Source organism: Biomphalaria glabrata, chromosome 2 (assembly GCF_947242115.1).
Source record: "Biomphalaria glabrata chromosome 2, xgBioGlab47.1, whole genome shotgun sequence".
In the NCBI taxonomy this organism is placed as follows: domain Eukaryota; kingdom Metazoa; phylum Mollusca; class Gastropoda; family Planorbidae; genus Biomphalaria; species Biomphalaria glabrata.
This window is the reverse complement of record NC_074712.1, coordinates 42,332,769-42,351,928: the sequence shown is the minus strand read 5'-3', so window position 1 is coordinate 42,351,928 and position 19,160 is coordinate 42,332,769. Positions and strand designations below refer to the sequence as shown.

General features: G+C 30.3%; 2 protein-coding genes across 16 annotated transcripts in view; one reads left to right on the top strand and one right to left on the bottom strand.

Annotated features, from left to right (window-relative positions):
• LOC106068823 (transmembrane channel-like protein 5) overlaps window positions 1-13,406 on the top strand; it is a 33,327-nt gene extending 19,921 nt beyond the window's left edge. For 3 of the 5 annotated variants that reach the window (XM_056020671.1, XM_056020668.1, XM_056020667.1), the window contains 7 exons: window positions 218-293; window positions 1,092-1,222; window positions 2,042-2,209; window positions 3,629-3,707; window positions 3,909-4,035; window positions 5,597-5,614; window positions 9,274-13,406. In XM_056020671.1, coding sequence (XP_055876646.1) covers window positions 218-293; window positions 1,092-1,222; window positions 2,042-2,209; window positions 3,629-3,707; window positions 3,909-4,035; window positions 5,597-5,614; window positions 9,274-9,350 — 676 coding nt within the window. In that variant the 3' untranslated portion in view covers window positions 9,351-13,406. Of the gene's footprint in view, window positions 1-217; window positions 294-1,091; window positions 1,223-2,041; window positions 2,210-3,628; window positions 3,708-3,908; window positions 4,036-5,596; window positions 5,615-6,945; window positions 6,964-9,273 lie in introns of all 5 variants that reach the window. The other 2 variants (XM_056020670.1, XM_056020669.1) reach the window with 2 other exon arrangements.
• LOC106068824 (uncharacterized) overlaps window positions 13,382-19,160 on the bottom strand; it is a 37,451-nt gene continuing 31,672 nt past the window's right edge. For all 11 annotated transcript variants that reach the window (XM_056020660.1, XM_056020663.1, XM_056020659.1 and 8 more), the window contains 4 exons: window positions 17,318-17,394; window positions 16,843-17,037; window positions 16,246-16,312; window positions 13,382-15,186 (listed from right to left, as the gene is read on the bottom strand). In XM_056020660.1, coding sequence (XP_055876635.1) covers window positions 15,169-15,186; window positions 16,246-16,312; window positions 16,843-17,037; window positions 17,318-17,394 — 357 coding nt within the window. In that variant the 3' untranslated portion in view covers window positions 13,382-15,168. The remainder of the gene's footprint in view (window positions 15,187-16,245; window positions 16,313-16,842; window positions 17,038-17,317; window positions 17,395-19,160) is intronic.

Genomic DNA, 19,160 nt, shown 5'->3' with positions numbered 1-19,160 from the left:
TTTTTTAAATTATACTAATAAATAATAAGTTATTGGCTTTTGTTGGTCCTTCTATGTATCAAATATTCAAATGATGCTAGTAAAAATTGTTGGAATCCTAAAAATATTTTTTAAAATGTTTTTTTTTCAAAATTTTAGATTCCTTAATAAAAGAAAATACATTGGCTGTAATTCTTGATTAAGTTTGACTTCTAACATTTCTTTATCTTTCCACTAGGCTTGGTTTATTTTTTGCACCTTTACTGCCCCTTGTAGTAATTATGAAACTTGTTCTCATTTTTTATGTTAAACGGGTGAGTTGTGCTTTTTGGTACTTGTTTGTTTTTACAACGCTTATATCAACTCACTCTGTATTTCTATAGTCTGCCTGGTAAAAAGATGAAATTAACAATTATTTCTTTTACCTGACAACACAAGAATAAAAAAAAAAAATTAATCAATTAGTTAATTATCTATAGGTAATTAATTAATTTGTTTGGTATCTTGAACAAGGGAAAGATTTTGTTCTTGACTGAAGTTGTGGTAAGCTGAATTAGTCCCCTTTATAGCCCCTCCCCTTTAAAGTAAGTTTGAAACAAACAAAAGATAATTATACAATCTTCTATTTACATAAGCACTTCACCAGCAGAGAGGTTAGTATGTCAGCTTGAGGAGGCTTGAACCATGAGTTTGAATTCAAGTCGTTCCACTATTTTTTAATAAATGCTTTTAAAAAGCGATTATGCCAGATATCCCCTTCTTTCTCCCCCATTTTCTCAACTGGTCCAGATATTGATAGGATCATAGCATATTGAGAAAGCTAAAAGCATAAATTAGCTCTAAACAGAAACAATTGGTAAAAATATTTTGAATTGCACACATTTATTGTTGTTGGTCTAGATCAATTACAAATTTAATTACATGAGTGATCCAGACTAATTGATACAATTACACTTTGTGTAAGCTTTGTTGTTTTTTTTAAAGTATTTTTTATGTTGTTCTTGGTTTTAATTCCTTTTTTTTTTTAAATAGATATACTTTTAAAAAGTATGGTACAAATTTAAGATTTGATTAGGCCTGAAATTTTTGATTGTTTCTATCTGTACTGTTAGTTTAGTTTGATGAACAACTGCACACCTTCAGTGAAATCTTGTCGAGATTCAAGGGCACATACTATCTTTGTTGGCTATTTATTTATTTTTTTCCTTCTTTGCTGCTTAGCTGTTGGATACAGTATAGTTCTGTAAGTAACATTGTGTATAATTGACCTTGACCTTATGTTTAATGTTATAGGCAAAATCTGTTTTCATGCAAAGTAGGGAAATAAATTTGCTATTTCTTACTTTTGCTATGCATTGTATTTTAGCATTCTAACCTACTTCAGGTAAAGAATAAAATGTTTTGCCTACAAAAACATTTATAAATAAGACTTTATTTAAATGAAAAATGAAAGCAAAGTATGCCTTACATATAGACTAAGTAGGAAATAACTTGAGTACTAAATTATTCTTATACATATGTTAACATTAAAATAGATATGATAATATATTAACTATATTAACCATATATTTTAAATTTATGTCTTTATTTATGCAACAAATGGTCTTCTTCTGTCCTGGTTAAACACTGATGATAATAAGGCCTTGTCATTCTAGAAGAATAGATTTTATTAATCTATTTTCCTAGTTACCATAAACGAAGCCAATTACTGCAATACAAGAATCCTTGTCTTCACATTTCTCTGAAAGAAGTTTTCCAATGCTCTTTAAGTGCTCGATGTCCTGAAGCTGGAATCCATGAAACATTATGTAATCCCTTACACAGGCATAAGAAGGAGGTTTTTAAAAGTGCTGTTTGACTGTTTGATGAGCTTTTGTGAGCTCACTGCTTTATATCTAGACATGTATCATATTCTGACGGCTCTAACACTTTCTTAGTCCTAACTGTGATGTTGCAGATTCCGACAATAGGGTAGAATCATTATTAAACATGTCTTTTTTTTTTTCTTTTTTTTTAAGTTGATTCAATTTTAGCAAATTAATTTTTTTTTATATAAATCTAGCATCAAACCTAGTAATGTTTGTGGCCCCTATCAAAATTATTCTGCAATTTATGAAGTTATCAACACAGATATAATTAGCAGATGGAGGAATGATAGCCCAGCTTTCGATGAGATATCCCAAGTGGTAAATTCCCCTGGATTTGTTGCAGGAGTCTTAATATTTATGTTGTAAGTTGTCATTATTTCAGATGTTTGCTCTTTACCAGTAGAAAATTAAGCATGAAATTTAGAAATTTAAGATTGTAAGTGAAAAAAAATAAATTTTAAATACAAAGAATCTACTTCAAAAAATGTGTTGTTTGTTTGGCTTTTTTGTAGTAGCTTAAATTTTAAGGAAGAACGTTTTAAACTATAGATTTTTCCATAGTGTCTTTACAAATTATAACCTTAAGACCAATGTTTGTATTTATAGCATTACTAGGTTGTCCACAGCAGCACTTGCAAAACTCAAAACCCTATGGAAAGACAAAATCATACCTCTCGACACTAAAATTAAACTGAAACACTCCCTGGTCATGGCCACATTTTTGTATGTTTGCAAATTTCGGATGCTGACTACAGAACTAGAGAGGAGGATGCTAGCAAATGAATTGAGATGCTACAGAAAAATTTTAGGTATCACATACAAAGACCGCATCACAAACAAAGAGATTAGAAACAGGATTAATATAGTAATCGGACCCTATGAAGACCTGCTACCTACTGTTAAAAACACAAACTAAAATTCTTTGGCCATATTACAAGGTCCTCAGGGCTTGCAAAGACCTTCGTTCATGGAACAGTACAAGGAAAAAGAATAAGAGGCAAACAGAGAAAGCGATGGGAAGACAACACTAAAGAATGGACAGTCTAGCAAAAGACAGAGATGAATGGAGAAAGACCGTCAACAGATCTTGTATGGTATATCAAGGGTCCAACAGACAACCAGTCTGATTCCTGACATGTGGCACAGATATTGGGTCCAGAGTAACTGTTATCACTGACATGTTTAGGCAAGCATCTGGTGCCTAAACCAGTAAACTTTTGTCAGGAAGGGCTTGTTAGATAGCTACCTGGCTAGCAGAAGAAAAACTCCAAATCCAAATTTCTGCTGCTTTACAGCTATACCAAACATGGGAAAGGCTTCGGGAGTCAACACAAGGAAAAATCATTAGGCAGCTTCCAGCACAAAGTGCTACATCCTGGCAGAACCTGCAAATCCCTGATCCAAAACTGTATTGGGTACTTGCCGTTCCTTTGTACACATCACCTTTGTGGATAGTTGGGGAACTGCTGCATGAGTGACATCATTCCAATCATAAGTAATGCCCAGGCTTTCAACTCATGTTTATGAATAAAGCAGATCAACAGAACTGAGATCATTTATACCTAAGAGAAAATAGTATTTATATGATTGCAAGATATCCCAAGTGTTTTCTATCTTTCTGAGGTGTAAGCATCAATTATAAATTTAGTGTTATTTTATTGGAATGTGACCAAAAATTATACCTTTGGCATTATGAAAATAATTAAATTTTAATATACTAGGATTTGTCAAAGTGAAATGATGTGTTTTCTTTTTATTCATTATTTGATCATCATTTTCAGTATGGTATTATATTACACTAGAACTATAAGTATTAGTCACAGAGCTATGGTGGAACAATTACAGTTGCAGCTCATTTCTGTAAGTCTGTAATAAAATTATTTTGTAACCATACAAATTATTTTATTTTTAGTGAATCAATTTTTATTTTTAATTTAACAACAATAATAATAAAAATAATAAACAAAAAAAGATATATTTGTAAAAATAATTATAACAATAATATCTTTTCTAGAAATTGTTTTTTTTTTCTAAATATCTTTTTTTTTAATGATTGAACAGGAAGGGAAAGATAAAAAGTTTTTAATGAATTTACTAAATCAAGTAAAAATTAGGGGACATAAACAAGGCATTCTTCATCCAGGTCCAGTACTGCAAAAGGCTTTGGCTGACTACTCTGGACCAGCAAGTAAGATTGTGTATTGAAATTACACTAACTGTTTGCATTGTGGTGTGAACGGGTAGTGTACTCTATAATTTCAAGAAACATATATCTTACTCTAAAGATAATAGTTGTGGGGGTTGTGCTGTAAAGCCCTTTGAAGCTGATTTAAGCATTTTGAGTCTCCATCATGTTGGTTAGTTTGTTGTGGCTTTTTCCAAAATTTATGAGATTTATGAGTCTGATGGGGACAATAGTTAACGAAATGTAAAGTCAGTCAGTTTGTCTTTGTGCTGACCACTTAACACTCTTGTACATAGAAAGAGGTGAACTCTAGTATCACCCATCTCATGAACCTCTAATTTTGAGTAATTTAAAAGGTAATGGAACTTAATATTCAGGTTGCAACTGGGTTTGCATAGTCATGTGAAACACTGCAATCTACCTTAATCGTAGAATTGAAGACATTGCCATTATTATTATAATGGAACTTGTTTGTAAAAAATATTTTTGATCTGTATTCATTTTTTTCTCTTTAAATAAATATGTTAAAACAGATTAAAAAAAACTATATAAAAACAAGTGATAATAACTTATCTTTTATTTAAAAGTGCTAAACTAAATTCAGAAATGAAAAAAAGTATTTTAAAATGTATTTAGTAAAGTAAAAGTTAAGTACACTTTTCAGACTTTGGGATCTATAATGCAGATGATGTAAAAGGTCATCTGTTTTTATGGTCAACAGTTAAAAAGAGTACCATGTGGCCAGCACAATGACCAACCACCTTTACTTTCCCCAACCAATGTCAGGTACCAATTTAGAGTTGGATGGACTCAGGGACATCCGAAAAATCCCAAAATTGAAAATCCCAGTCTTCACTGAGATTCAAACCCAGCAGAACCCCTCAGTTCAGAAGCGAAGCGCTTTACCACTCAACCGCCATACCCCTTAAAATTATTTAATATTTGATTTATCATCATCTCCCGTTATTAATCTTTCAGATATGGATTAAAAAAAAAGGGCATTTTACAAGGTTTTTCTTTGTCTTCAAAAGTACCTTTGAGTTTTAAACGTTATGCACTATCATTGTTGTAAACATCTAGCTTTAAAGACTACAATGTTGCTTTGATGGTTTTAGAGTGTCAATTGTTCTGGTAATTCTGGTAAAAGCACATTTTAATACAATTCCATCTCTATTACTTTTAGATTTCCACCAATTATTTTATCTAAATGTACCTTGAACTTTAGGGGCGAAGAAAAAAAAAAACTTAATTTTTGGAGATAAAGATTTTTATTTTCAAAATGCATAATTTCTCCTTATGTGTCCATTAAAAATCCTTCTAAAAATATTTTCAGTATCTTTGTAGTAGTTTCTGAAACTTACTGTTGTCATACAACTAACTCAAGACCCTGGGGCCTGATTGTCCATTTAATATTGATTGTAATTCAGCATTCAATTACAGTTCTTCTGTATTTTGAATAATTATCAACTCTTTGTAGATGTTTAAATTTGTGTTCTACTGGAAATTGTGATTATGTGGATAGGTCAGAAAGATTCTAAAATTGTGTTTCATTTTTTTTTAACAGCTGCCAGTGATGCCCATGGTAAGACTATAATTTCTTTTCTGGTCTCAATGTATTCTGTTTAACTCTTTGACTACTTAAGGTTTAAGTTCAGTTCTAGACCTTTAATCATTTCAAGAAATTTAAATGATTCTTATTTTCATTTTCTTATTGTATTTTTTCTTACTTCTATTTTCTTTCTGTTTAGTTTAGTTTACACAGTACTTGATGTTAGAAGCAAGCAGTATCTAAAGCTCACTGGCAATATTTTTTCCAGTCAACACCATTTGTTTCTAATTTGATTTGATCTATTTTCCCCCAATCCCATCAAAGTGATTATGCATAGACCTGGTTTCATTTACTTATTTCAGATTTCAGACAACTTTATAATTTTAAAAATTTCCACAGCATGACTTGCCCTCCAGACTCTTTTTCTCTTGTGTTTGGTCTTATTGTTATTGTATGTCTTTGCTGCTAGCATAGTCTGTATAAAATGCTCATAATAAATGTGTAATTGTGGTGATTATGTTTGTATATAGGATTGTAAACAGCAGTTGATACAACCTGGGTTATAAGATTCAAGGAATTCTATGTTTATTTATTATTTTACTATTTTTCATTGGTCCATTGGTTGAGACAGAGTGACAGCGCTTGAGTTTTGTTATTGTTGACAGGGGACCGGGGTTTTGTGATAGCATAGTAGGAGCCATTATAAGGCAGTTTTGATAGTTAATGTATATTTAGGAATTCAGCTTTTGTTGGCGTTATCTACAGTTATAATTTATTCCTATTGCTTTATTAAATATTTCTTATTTCTAATGCATCCCTGGTGTTTTTTGAAGTATTGTACACGTAATGTATCCATGTCAAAGTCATAGGCTAGGAGTTCACAACAGTAATACATTTTACTGCATAATTTTTTGCTTATAGTGGCTATAGTGTTACTAAGAGTTTGGTTTGGAAACCAAAAAAAAATAAAAAAAATTGTAGCTTGATTCTTGTAAATTATTTAAATTTGTCAAAGCTATATTTTCAACATGTTGCAAAAAAATATTTTATCTCCTGGTAACGAAATTAAAGATTTCTTTCAATCTTCCTATATCAGTGCAGTTCAAGTGCTTTACTGCCTTGTGGTTAAATCTGTGAGAAACACTGACACTGCTTGTATCTATTGGTCCAAATTATAATATTGGGCTAGTGCTTAAACCACTGATCATGATCAGAGTAAAACTCTAATGATTTCTAGCATTACAAAATACTAATGACATGCAAAAAAAGTCCAAGTTTGATATTTAAAACAATATCTATCCATTTTATACACCTTTTGTTGTTTTGGTGTAAATAGTAATACATTTCATTGCTCCTTTACTTAGCAGTTTAATCAACATTTGGTAAGTTTTATATCTGAAATACCTAAAAAGTCAATCTGCATGAATATATGCTATGCTTGTAACAGTACTCACATTATTAAACAAAGTTGGTTTTCTTTTTTCAAGAACTACTTACAGACTTTTATTTTTTCCTTTCTTTGTTAATTCATCATAATGGCTTTTCCTTTTATTTACTTTGTCACTGAGAATCTATTGTCTATGCATGGTATTTGATTTATATGTAGTATTTATATGCATGTGTTAGAAGTAATTTTGATCTATTGTAACATAAACATGAACATCCATCTGGTGTTTGGCTATTGCAACCCTTTTTTGGTTAAGGCCACCTAGCAAGAATTACTTGATGTTTGTTGAAATGTGCATCGATAGTTTTTCCATGTTTAGGTCATATGAAAGTGTATTAATAATTAGATGAATTTGCAACCATCAGTCTTATGAAGAGATAATTTACTAAAAAAAAGCATGGTTACAAATGAAGATTATGTTACACACACACACACTTGTAAGCTGGTCAGTAGTGCTCATGTAATAATCATAAGTTTTTACAAAGCCTATATCAACTCTGTCTGGTAAAATGTTTGTACACATTATTTCTCTGACACCCAATCTCATATCAAGCTGAAATGTTTCACAATCATTTCTTTTACATGCCAACACAAGAATCACTAAAAAAAAACAACAATTAGTTAATTTAGTATTGATAATTAATCATTTTGTTTGGTATCTTGAGGGAAAGAAATTTTACTTGACTGATTAAGTGGTATAAGTTGAATTAGTCCCTTTATTGTTTGTAGAAAGAAAATAATAATTAGCTATAAAAAATATTTTCATAAGCAGCTCAATGGCACAGTGGTTACCATATTGGCTTGAGGAGGCCTTAGCCATTGGAATTCAGGTTGCTCACTTTTTTTTTTTATAATGCATTTAAAAGTGATCACCCAGATACCCACTTCTTTCTTGCCCCTACTCTTTTCCATCTGGTCTAGACAAGTGATATAATTATAGCATATTGAGAAAGCTAAAAGCATGAAATTGCACTAAAAAAAAATTGGTAAAAATATTCCTAACTGCACAGATTTATTATTGTTACTCTAGAATAGATCTATTACAAATTTAATTACATGATTGATCAAAACTAATTTAATTACATGATTGATCAAAACTAATTGCTACAACTATATATAAGCTTTGTTTATTTTTTTTAACTATTTTTTTTACTTTGCTTGTTATGCAGTACTTACATCATATAAATTATATATATATATATATATATGCAATCTATAGGGCAGATGGGCAGATGATGAATAGTTCATCTGTTTCTGTGGCCCATGGTTAATGAGGGTGTCATGTGGCCAGCACAACAACCAACCACCTTTACTTTTTGCCAACATATGTCAGGTACCCATTAGAGCTGGTGCCCAAAGATCCTGAAATATATATATATGTGTGTATGTAAATACTATATGCAAAATAATTTTTTGTAAATAGTAGGACTTGCTATCTGATGACCATAAGTAATTGTTATAAACATAATTTAAATAAAGGACATAATGAAATCTCATTTTTGGTAGTTGTATGGGTGAAAATACTGTGTGAAACTTTTTTTTTTCCATCTTGCTCTAAAAGGAGTTTATTTACACACAGACAAATTCACATAACAAAAAAAAGTGCTGTTGAAGTTTTATGTCTTTGTATTTGAAAATATCATGCCCTTCCCTTGAACCTTCTTTGTTTAACAACAGTGGCTGCCTTTAAGCTCATATGAAAACACTAAATTACTTTATCTTTTTCTCCCTTTTTTTTATATCTGGCTAATGAATTTTTCATTAATACTTTATACTAAACGCACATTATGATTTGTAACACATAATATTTTGAATGAAGCTAAAATGGAATCAAAGAATATATAAAAATATATTACTTGTTTTTCTTTGGCTTGCTGTTCAATTCTCTGTGTTTTATTGTTGACTGCTAATGATCAAAAAATTATGTGAGATTTGTATATTAATTAAATATTAATATTTGTTAATAAATAATAATGCTTGAAAATCATCAATGGTTTCAAATCTGGTTTTGAATATTTTAGGAATGATTGAAGAAATAGTACAATGAAGTAATTTACTAAATAAATTATAGAGTTGTTTTAGTTTATTACACTAGATTCATTGTTTATTAAATATATTCATGCTAGATGGTAATTGCCTTAATTAACTTTATTCTCAATCATTCGAGTGAACTTATTAAAGTTACAGATTAGTTTCCAGATTCAATATATATATATATATTTATAGTATGTTTACTTTGTTTCAGGAGGTAAGGTGTTTATCCGCATGGTTGCTGACAGCATATTGGGCTCACCATTACCCACTGGTAGGAGTTCACCATGACAGCAGTATTAAAATGTTTACATGACTGATATATAATAATTAGTTGTAGGTGACTGATTAAAAGTTGTCCTCAGTGACTGATATGTAAATGTTCTCATTAGGAATTATTTTTATTAGTATGTATTGACCTAAATCAAAATTATTGAAACTGAAATTAATTTTTGTTTTTAATTTGGCTATTATATTTATTGTCATATGAAAAAGTTCAAGACATGTAACATGACTTTTTCAAATGGTTTTGTTTATCTACATATAAAACCAGTCTGATGCTTATTATTTCTGAAATGATCCATTTTTCTCCCACTAGTTACATTCCATGTTCAGCATTCTCTTATTTTTGACACATTACTTTCAATGTTAAGTTTGGGCTTGGTCAGTTAATACTTCCTCTTCCTTGAATGTTGTACGTGTCACCTTTGACCTTGGCCTTCATGAATGGCAGTGTTCTTATCTTCTTAGAACTTGTCAAGATCATTGTATATGTATATATTGTTAGGTTTAAGAGTTTAAAGATACTCATTGATTATTCAGTTGTGCCCCCCCCCAGTTTACAGCCAGCTTTTCTGGACACTTAAGTCCACCAGTTCACTATTTGAGTTCAACATGAATGAAGTAATCTATATTTATAATTCTCATCATGGCTCAAGTCACACTAGAGTTACCCCACGAAAAAAAAAAGAGGGGGAGGGGAGAACAAGTAGTATTCAGCCATCAATAAATAGCGGGCTGGGCTTAACCATTGTGACCAAGAAGTCATGGAAAGATCACTCTTTTAATTATTTCTACCCCATGTAACTTAAGCGTCAAAAAAAAAGAAAAACAGGGGGAGGGGGGAGAGAGGATTACTCTATATTCACCCATTACTTAATAGCACGGCTCCACCATCTATGCGAAACAGATTTCATGGGGCCAAATTTGGGTAGGGATACGAATAATACGTGAAAATTAAGAGTTTGTATTAGAAAATAAATTTGTCTTTGCATTTTATTCATTTTTTTACTATGTACAGAATTACTTTACGAGTCTTGCTTGTAGCGAAATCATACATTATATCATCAAAATTCTATTTCCTACATAGATCATGCTTAATAGCATGAATTACAATATTGAATGACAATGAAAATGTTTGTCTATATATTTCTGGAGATTTGTATGAGTTTTCAATAGATTTTAATAATTTTCAGAGATTTCCAGGACTTTTAAAAAAATATATTCTGCAATTTCAGGAGATTTCCAGGAGCTCCTGGTAAATCAGGAGGCCACGGGAAATCTGTTAAAAGTTATAAAATGGTTTAATTTAATAATTTACACCTAGAATTAGCACAGTCGCATATGTTTTAGTGGCCTAAGGCCGGCCATGCAAAATAGCAGGGTATGCTACGCCGTGGGTCGACCAGTAATGTAATAAATTAAGTGTAACTGAAAACAATTCACAGAAATCATAAAAGAACTTTAAACAGTAGTTCTAAGCTTCTCTCCCTTTCTCTGTTCTTCTACACACTTCCGGTGTCCAATTACTAATTGCACACATTTTCCATAAGCAAAAATCATGTAATCATTTTGATAAGTCTGCACAGTACAATAAAAGGGGAAGTTATACATTAATTCAAAAATGTTAATCAGGGGGATATAACAGGTTTATATATAGAGAGAGAATTACATATGTAGAGAGAAAGACAGAGAGTTACAATCAGTTAGCCTTGTTGTTTTATTTTGGTTAAAATAATGATTGTTTTCAGACATTTTTGAAAGAGAATCATATCAGCTACATTTTTTTTACTATCTTCAATGTTTCTCTGACTAGACCAGTGATGCCCAACCAAATTTGACCTATGGGCCATTTTTTTTCCAACACTCATATTGCGGGCCACATGACCGAAAAGGTACAAAAACTAGACTAAATTGACCTGAAACTATTTTTATTAGTAACCTGTGGATCTAGTACTTACCTTAGTTAATGGGATATTTGAATCTTAACTTTTTTACGCATCAAAAAATGACCTCATTTCTCTTCTTCAAATGTGAGCAACATTGTAGCTAGCTTTACCACCAACTTTTTTTCTTGTCTCTGGTAAATATTCTAATAAATCCTCCTATCTTCAGGCATAGTTTAACGATCTTTTATTCCCAACTCAAATAAATAAGTCGTCTCATTTGTTTTATAACGCAGTTTATATGTTGTTGTTTTTTTAAAACAGCCAGACTTTCTTTATAAAACAATATATTTTGGTCTATTATCGTGTTCCTCTAAAAGTAAAGATTTGTTCACTTTTCTTGGTAGATCCTAAATTCAGAGTCCCATTTCATAAATGCACAAATGTTAAATGTCATGGAATCCTTCAGAGAAAAGTTGGGGCCCTAACAAGGGTGAAGATACATTTTTCAAGTTGTTTTTTTCAACCTTTTGTGCTAACGTTTCGGCAGGCCAGATGGAACCATGTCTGGCCCACGGGCCGTACTTTGGGCATCACTGGACTAGACTATAGAAGTCCACACAAAACAATTTTTTTTTAATGAGTCCAAAGCACTGCTGAATGATTCATTGTTCAGCGATCTTACACATGTGTTACACTTGATAGATTGTACAGTGTTTAAGTGTTGTTTTTATAGTAAAATATTTTTTGTTAATGGGTATCACAGTAATTTACAGCATTCACCTTGTAATCATAAACTTTGTAATGATTTTCACTTAACTTTTTCTTTAGACTAGTCAGCACAATGTAATTCATTAATATGTTTAACTAATTGTTCAAGTGGATCCTTGCATCTAGTTGGCAATCCCTTTTTCTATTTACTGACCTCAAATAGTTCTACAAGTATTTAATTTTATACAGAAGTCACTTGAAACTCTGATTTGTATTTTTCTGTGCGCATAGGATGTAAATCTTGTAATCAGAGATCAGCCCAGGAATACAATTAAGATGGTGGTATTCTAGTCTGATATTACAATGACTGATAAACACAAAATGTGTTTAGCAGTTATCTGGGTACTGACTGAACATAAAGCAATCTCTGAACTAGTCAATATGTTTTTTAACAGCATTTATCAATGCTAGTCTACTTATCTACTTGATATTACTATTGTTAATTTACAGTTTGGCTACTCTATTGGTAGTTTATTTATATAGATATATATGGATATATACCCACTGAAATATATTTATTTACTTACTAAAGCTCCAGTTGTATGCCTTTTGTATATGGTATATTTTCACATATACATTTGTTTTACTGTTTTCATTTTTTTCTAAGTTTATTATATTTTTGACTGCAGCAAACTGTTTTTTTTTTACATGCAATGCTAAAAAAAATGTTTTTTTCTGTTTATGTTTACAAATGAAATGATCCAAGAAAATGCACTTGTTATTTTCAAACCTCAATTTGTAACACATCCTCTTTTAAAAATCAAAAAACAACAAAATGAGTAAAACTGAATTGGAGAAATGTTGAAATGTATTCTCATCTTCCACAATTAAAATTGTATCCTACCAAAAAAGATTCTACTTTTAAATTTATTTATTCATACTTGTTTTAAAAACTTTTCAGCTGGGTGAGTTTAATTTGCTTACCAAACATTTACATTTATGGAAATGTTATATTAAGTGAAATTTCATCAAACTTGTATAGAAAGAAAAAGTTGATTACCTGTTCATTCACAATCTTCAACTCAATATTAATTGGACTCAGGATTGTACCAGTTGTAAAATTGATGACAAAAAAAATAATATTTTTTACAGTAGAGAGTATGCAAAATTAATTTTTTTTTAAATATTTTTTTGATGTATAAAACAAAGATTATTATGTCCTAGTTCAGACCTGCAAGGAATGGTGCTGATAAGTTTTGAACTTGGGACCATTGTGATGACTGTCAGGAGTGTTTCATGTGACAACAAAGTGATCAAATTTTTAAACCATTCTACTTTGTAATTAATGTAAAATGTTATGTGATTTTATTTTTGTTAGAAATAAATATTTATTATGAAGTTGGTAAATAAAAAGTCAACACAATCTTGAAAGTCAAGAAATGGAAATATACATGGATAACAAAAAGTTTAATATTTATACATTACAAAAAAACTTTTTTTTTACATAATTAGTTTATCATAGCTGGAAAGCACACTGAATTCAACATATTAAAATCACTATGCGATATTGAAAATGACAATATTTGTATTGGTCATGAATTTATTAAGTGTTGAATATTGCTCTGAAACATGATGGATTATAGTTTACATTGTTCTAAGGTTCTGCTGTTGTCACTCTCCTGTTTTACAGGCCTGGGATTCAGGTTGACGTGTTATACATATTGTGATATTTGAGGCATTGCATGAAAAAGCCAGTCTTGATATAAAAATATACATGCATTGGGAACACATGAAGGTCATTATATTTAAAATTTCCATAAATCATAAATAATTTATAATGTTAAAAAATTAGTATTATGAAATCCCACACAAATTCCTATTTCTTCTTCACATATTATCTATGTAAAATAATGGAGTAGCAATCCTTCACTAATCATGGCATCACAGAACAGGGATATGAGAAATTCTCCATAGTTGCGTGGCCTCCATTTGATTTATAGGATTGCTAGACCAGATGTCCAAGGCACAATGTATACAGTGTGACCTAGTAATGGTCACATACAATGTGGAACCTTAAGACAGGACTTGGGGGTGAGAAAAATCCTTCTCAGTGGTCAATGGGATAAAGGGACACAGTGCTCCAATTCCATAATAGATGTTTTCCAACAATAATAAAACACTGTCTGATTTTAGTTGGTATATCATTGAAAAAAAACTCCTTTTAGTAATTTGTGTAGTAAGTACTCTTGAAAATTTCATATCAGGCCAATTTTTCTCATTGAATCTTTACATTTCCACCAGATTTTACTGTTAGTGCTGAGGGTCAGAATGATTAGATCCTGGAACTTGCTGATAAGAATACACTATTAGCTATGAATACTAATAAGTAGTTTTATGACATTAACAATGGAACAAAAAAAAATCACATAGTTGGACATTCCATTTACAATAATAACTAAAGAAAAATCTGGAAATTATTAAAATTCCATTGCGTTTTTGTACCTTCATGATTTCTTTCAAAAATGAGATAGTGTTTGGTATTTAAATTTTTTTTCAGGTTAAAGAAAATGCATATAATCTTTAAGGCACCTTTTTTATTTTAATTGGTCAAGCTCAAAACAAGGTCAATATTTTTAAATTAATCTCTTACAATTAAACTGTAAAAAGAAAATACTCTTATGATGCACATCTTTAAAAAATACTTAGTTAATATTTATGATGGTATAATTATGTAATGCTTTTTTTGGTGATTAAATAATAATAATAAAGTTACAAGTGATCTTGAACAAATGAGCAGCTTGTTAGCAGCAGTATGGTATTAATGTTTCAACAAACATTCAACAACATACATAATAAGTCTGGATTACAATAATACATTTAACATTGGAAACATTAACAAAGGTATGTTTGTTACTGAACAGTCATCTATCTATTCGTTTTATTATAATTATTTTGAGTACAAAATATTCAATTATTATAGATGTTTGCCTGTCATGCTAGCATCTATTATGGCTAAGCTGTACATTTAAAACAAAATATAATGACTTGATCATTACGAGCCTAATGAATACATATAATATATATACAATTTAAAATAATATTAGTAAAGAAAAAAAAGCAGACTAAAAATTATATTTTTACAAGTTAACTACACTAATATAAATTTACAGAATAGATTTTAAATGACAACTCTGTTGAAAAAAACAACAATATATGTTACTTTTGGCACCATCCTAGCTTGAATAAAGATTCTGAAAAAAAAAGTTTATTATATTCTATTAGCTTACAATACATGCACTAATGAACATGCATGCTAAATTATAATAATTAAGATGTTGTTTTTACAATTCATATGCATTAACTTGCAAATAGGTCATGGGTGGAACCATAGATATAGAAAATAGCTCTAATGATTTTCCTAGAAATTTTACTATATTCTGTATATCTTTGGGGAAAAAATAATAATAGACCACAATTGTGAAAACTGACCATTATAATTTTTCAAAATATAGTCATCATAAAATTAAATTTGGCTAACATATTTTTATTTTGAACATGTCAGTGAGAAATCCAGCAAATATTCAGTAAAGAGTTGAATAAATAGACATTTTTCTTATGCAGAAATCATTAGCTGTTCTGCTATAATTAGTTTTTGACAATATACGTATGAATATAATGCTTGTACTAGGCAATATCAATACTGTATTTATAACTAGATCAAGTATTCTATTCTAGACAATTCTTTCTTTTTTTTTTTTTTTTTACCAAACTAGAATTTTCTATACTCTGACTAAATTTATACATTATTTGCATAGCCAGGTTTTTTTTTTTTTTTTGAGGGGTGGGGGGGGGGGATAAAAAATAAGTTTTCTTTTTTTTAATCTTTCATTAGTTAACGGTATTAAGAGTGAGTGAAGTCATCGCTTTTACAAAACATGATCCAATTCATAAAAGAGAAGTTGTCTTTTGAACACAACTTTTTTTTTTTTTTTTTTAAAGTATTTTGCTTTGATAAAAAGATGGTTTGAAGATGAGAGACTATACTTAAATATTGACCATCTGATGACATTCTCAAGGCATGAATTGTAACTTTTAAGTAAAGATGACAACATAACTATTCATGATATTGTGAAACTCAACTTAAAATTTATTTTTGTTTAAATTCTAGGCCCAGTATTATATTTTTATGATGGATGGTTACATAAATAAAAAGAAACAACAGTGGTTGAACATTAATTATTTATAAATATGGATGAAATCAATATTTACAATCATACAAATATTAATTAATTGTCCTTTAAAATAATCACCTGAGTTTTGACTTTTCTTGGTGTTTCATGCAACACCGAACTACAGTCTTCTGTAATGGGAGTCAAACTGCTTGGACAGATAAATGTCAAAAGTATAGATCAGATATATTTAAATAAAAAAGGGAATTAACTAGATTGAAAGAAAATGATACATTTATATTTGTATTTATGTTTAACTTCAGTCCGAGGAAGGTGGATGTTTTTTTTTCCTCATGTGTCTCCCTTGTTCAAATGTTCTGTGTGTTCACCTGTTTTTCTCATGTGTTATTAGTGTGTTGGTAGTCATGATATAAAAGAAAGTTAACAGTTATACCAAATTAAATTCAAATCCAATATATGATAGTTTTTAGTTCAACACTTTTTTTTACAGAACTAAAATAATGGTCCATTTTGTTTATGGCTAATAATTAAGATGTGAGGCAAATATTTTAGTGATTGCCAGCCATAACCTAAAAGGAATCACTCTTCCAATTCTTAGAATAATTTTTTTTGGCAATAGCTAACATTATGTAAATGTCCAAACAGTATGTATAGAAATTAGTGCCATTATCATAATCAACATGTATCTATGTCACATCTAAGCAGATTATTACTTACCTATTTTCAATTTCATTTATCTGGTAAAAGGTACTTTTAGGATTTCTCACTTCTTGTAGGCAGACATTTAGAAAGTCAGCACACTGATCAAAGTGGTTGTCTTCTGCTAGCTGGCCAGCTGTTTTACCTTTGTTGTCTTTCTGAGTGATGGATGCCCTGTTGGCTACTAGCCATTTGATACATTCTAAGTGGCCACTTAAACAAAAACAAAATTAACATTCGAAATCATGCAATATAACAATATTTTTAAATAAACATTTTTGTTATATTTAATATATATTTCTCAAAATTTAAAGTTGGTTTTAGAGCTTTTCTTAAAAATTAGTATTTAAAAATGTATAATATATAATGCTGATGTTATGGATACATTAAGAAAAAAATTTTTATTTCAATCACCAACATTGTTCATTATGAACAGCTAGATAAATAAATAATTAATCAAATTTATTAAGTCTATTGTTTTTTAACTTTTTACTTTTTAGAAGCTAAATGAAGAGCAGACTGTTTGTCTAATGTCACACTTGTTATGGAACAGCCCATTGCTTGCAGAACCTAAAAGAAACCAAGAAAAATCAATCAATAATTAAAAAAAAACAACATATATATATATATATATATATATGTGTGTGTGTGTGTTACTGCAACAATTTTACATAGCCAAACCACTTTAATTTTGTGGAATCTACAGGTCAAGGGTCATCAAAAGTTATGGCCAATGAAACATGTCCCAAATCATTATCGTAGACCTACAGGAGCTTACAAGGAGCTCTTTTGTTTTTGTGTAAGATTGTTCTCTTGGTGCAGACATATTTCCAGAGCAGAACTCTGGTGTAGATTTTTAGGTAGCTTAAGAAAGAGCAGTATGTTAATTATGAAATTGTTGATTTATAGAGTAGTTTGACTGTGTTCATAGTTGGTACAAACTGAATTACAACTGTATGTGGACAATAAAATGGCCAATTAATGATCATTATATATAATATGGTGCAAAATGCAATTTTATTTGTATTTGTTAAAAAAGATGTGACAATGCTAAATTAGATTGAAAACTATAGTCATTATCTATAATATTATCTTATATGCTAATATTTATTAAACTAGAAAATTTTTATTTTTTAAGTATATGTGTTTTGATTACACATTTGTCCTTAATAATTAATTGATATATTATTTCTTGTAAATAAGCATAAGAATAGTAAATCATAAATTTAACTCAAGTTGTTTCATTATTTTGTTTGTGACTGTATGTATAATGCAGCCCAGAACATGACAAATTAGAAATCATCATTTATTGGTTATTTCGTTATACATAAGATTTTGACATTTCTTTAGAAATGAAGATTATTACATGCTAGCTTGAACCTCCTGAAGGATGTCAGGGGATGAAAGCAAGCAGTGTTCGAACTCAGGACATCTGATGACAGTCTGAAGTGCATACTACACCATCAGGCAGCCATATTAAAGACTACTTGTTCGCAAGATGTCATTGTTAGAAGTGGAAATGGATATAAACACTCCACTACCTATAAAATGCTTCCTAATGGCATGTGTCTCATAGCCCCTGACAACCAGTCCAACTCCTGGCCTTCATGTGTGGCTCAGATATTGAGTCCAGCAGAACTGTTTTCACCAACAGGAGAAGGTGCAAAGGTGAGACCCCCTAAGCCAGTAAGCTTTGAGCAGGAGGTACTTGTTAGCCATGGATGGCTACTCACCAAGGAGGAAAAATCTGGATTCCAACCTCTACTGCTTGCAGCTATACCCAATAATGAGGAAGACTTTGAGAGTCAACCCTAAGGAAAATTCAGTGCTACATCCTGGCAGAGCCTGAGATGCTGCTGAATCTAACCTGTATCAGCACTTGCTGTTCCTTTGGATACATCAGCTGCGTGGAAAGGGATGTAACTGATGTGTGGTCAACATCGTTTCAACCACAGCTAATACCAAGGCATTCATCTCATTTTCATGAGATGATTGATAGTCCCTTCGCAACTGAAGGAGCCATATGTAATAAAGACTTCTATACATAATAAATATTTTAAAAAATATTAAAATTGTTACTAAACTGACAGTTTCTGTTTAGGGATAAATTTAATACATTAGTAAAGCAGTTGATATATCTTAGGGGGGAAGAATTTTTATTTTTAAGATTTTACTTCAGATGATAAAAAAAACTATACCAATGCATTGTTCCCATTGAACACTTTTCATATGAATTGCAAATGTAAGTATTCAACATTGATAATTAGTACTTCTATTTCTTATTTGGTCAATTTCTGTCAATATATGTTGTTTTTTTTGTAAAAATTTTTTTTGTG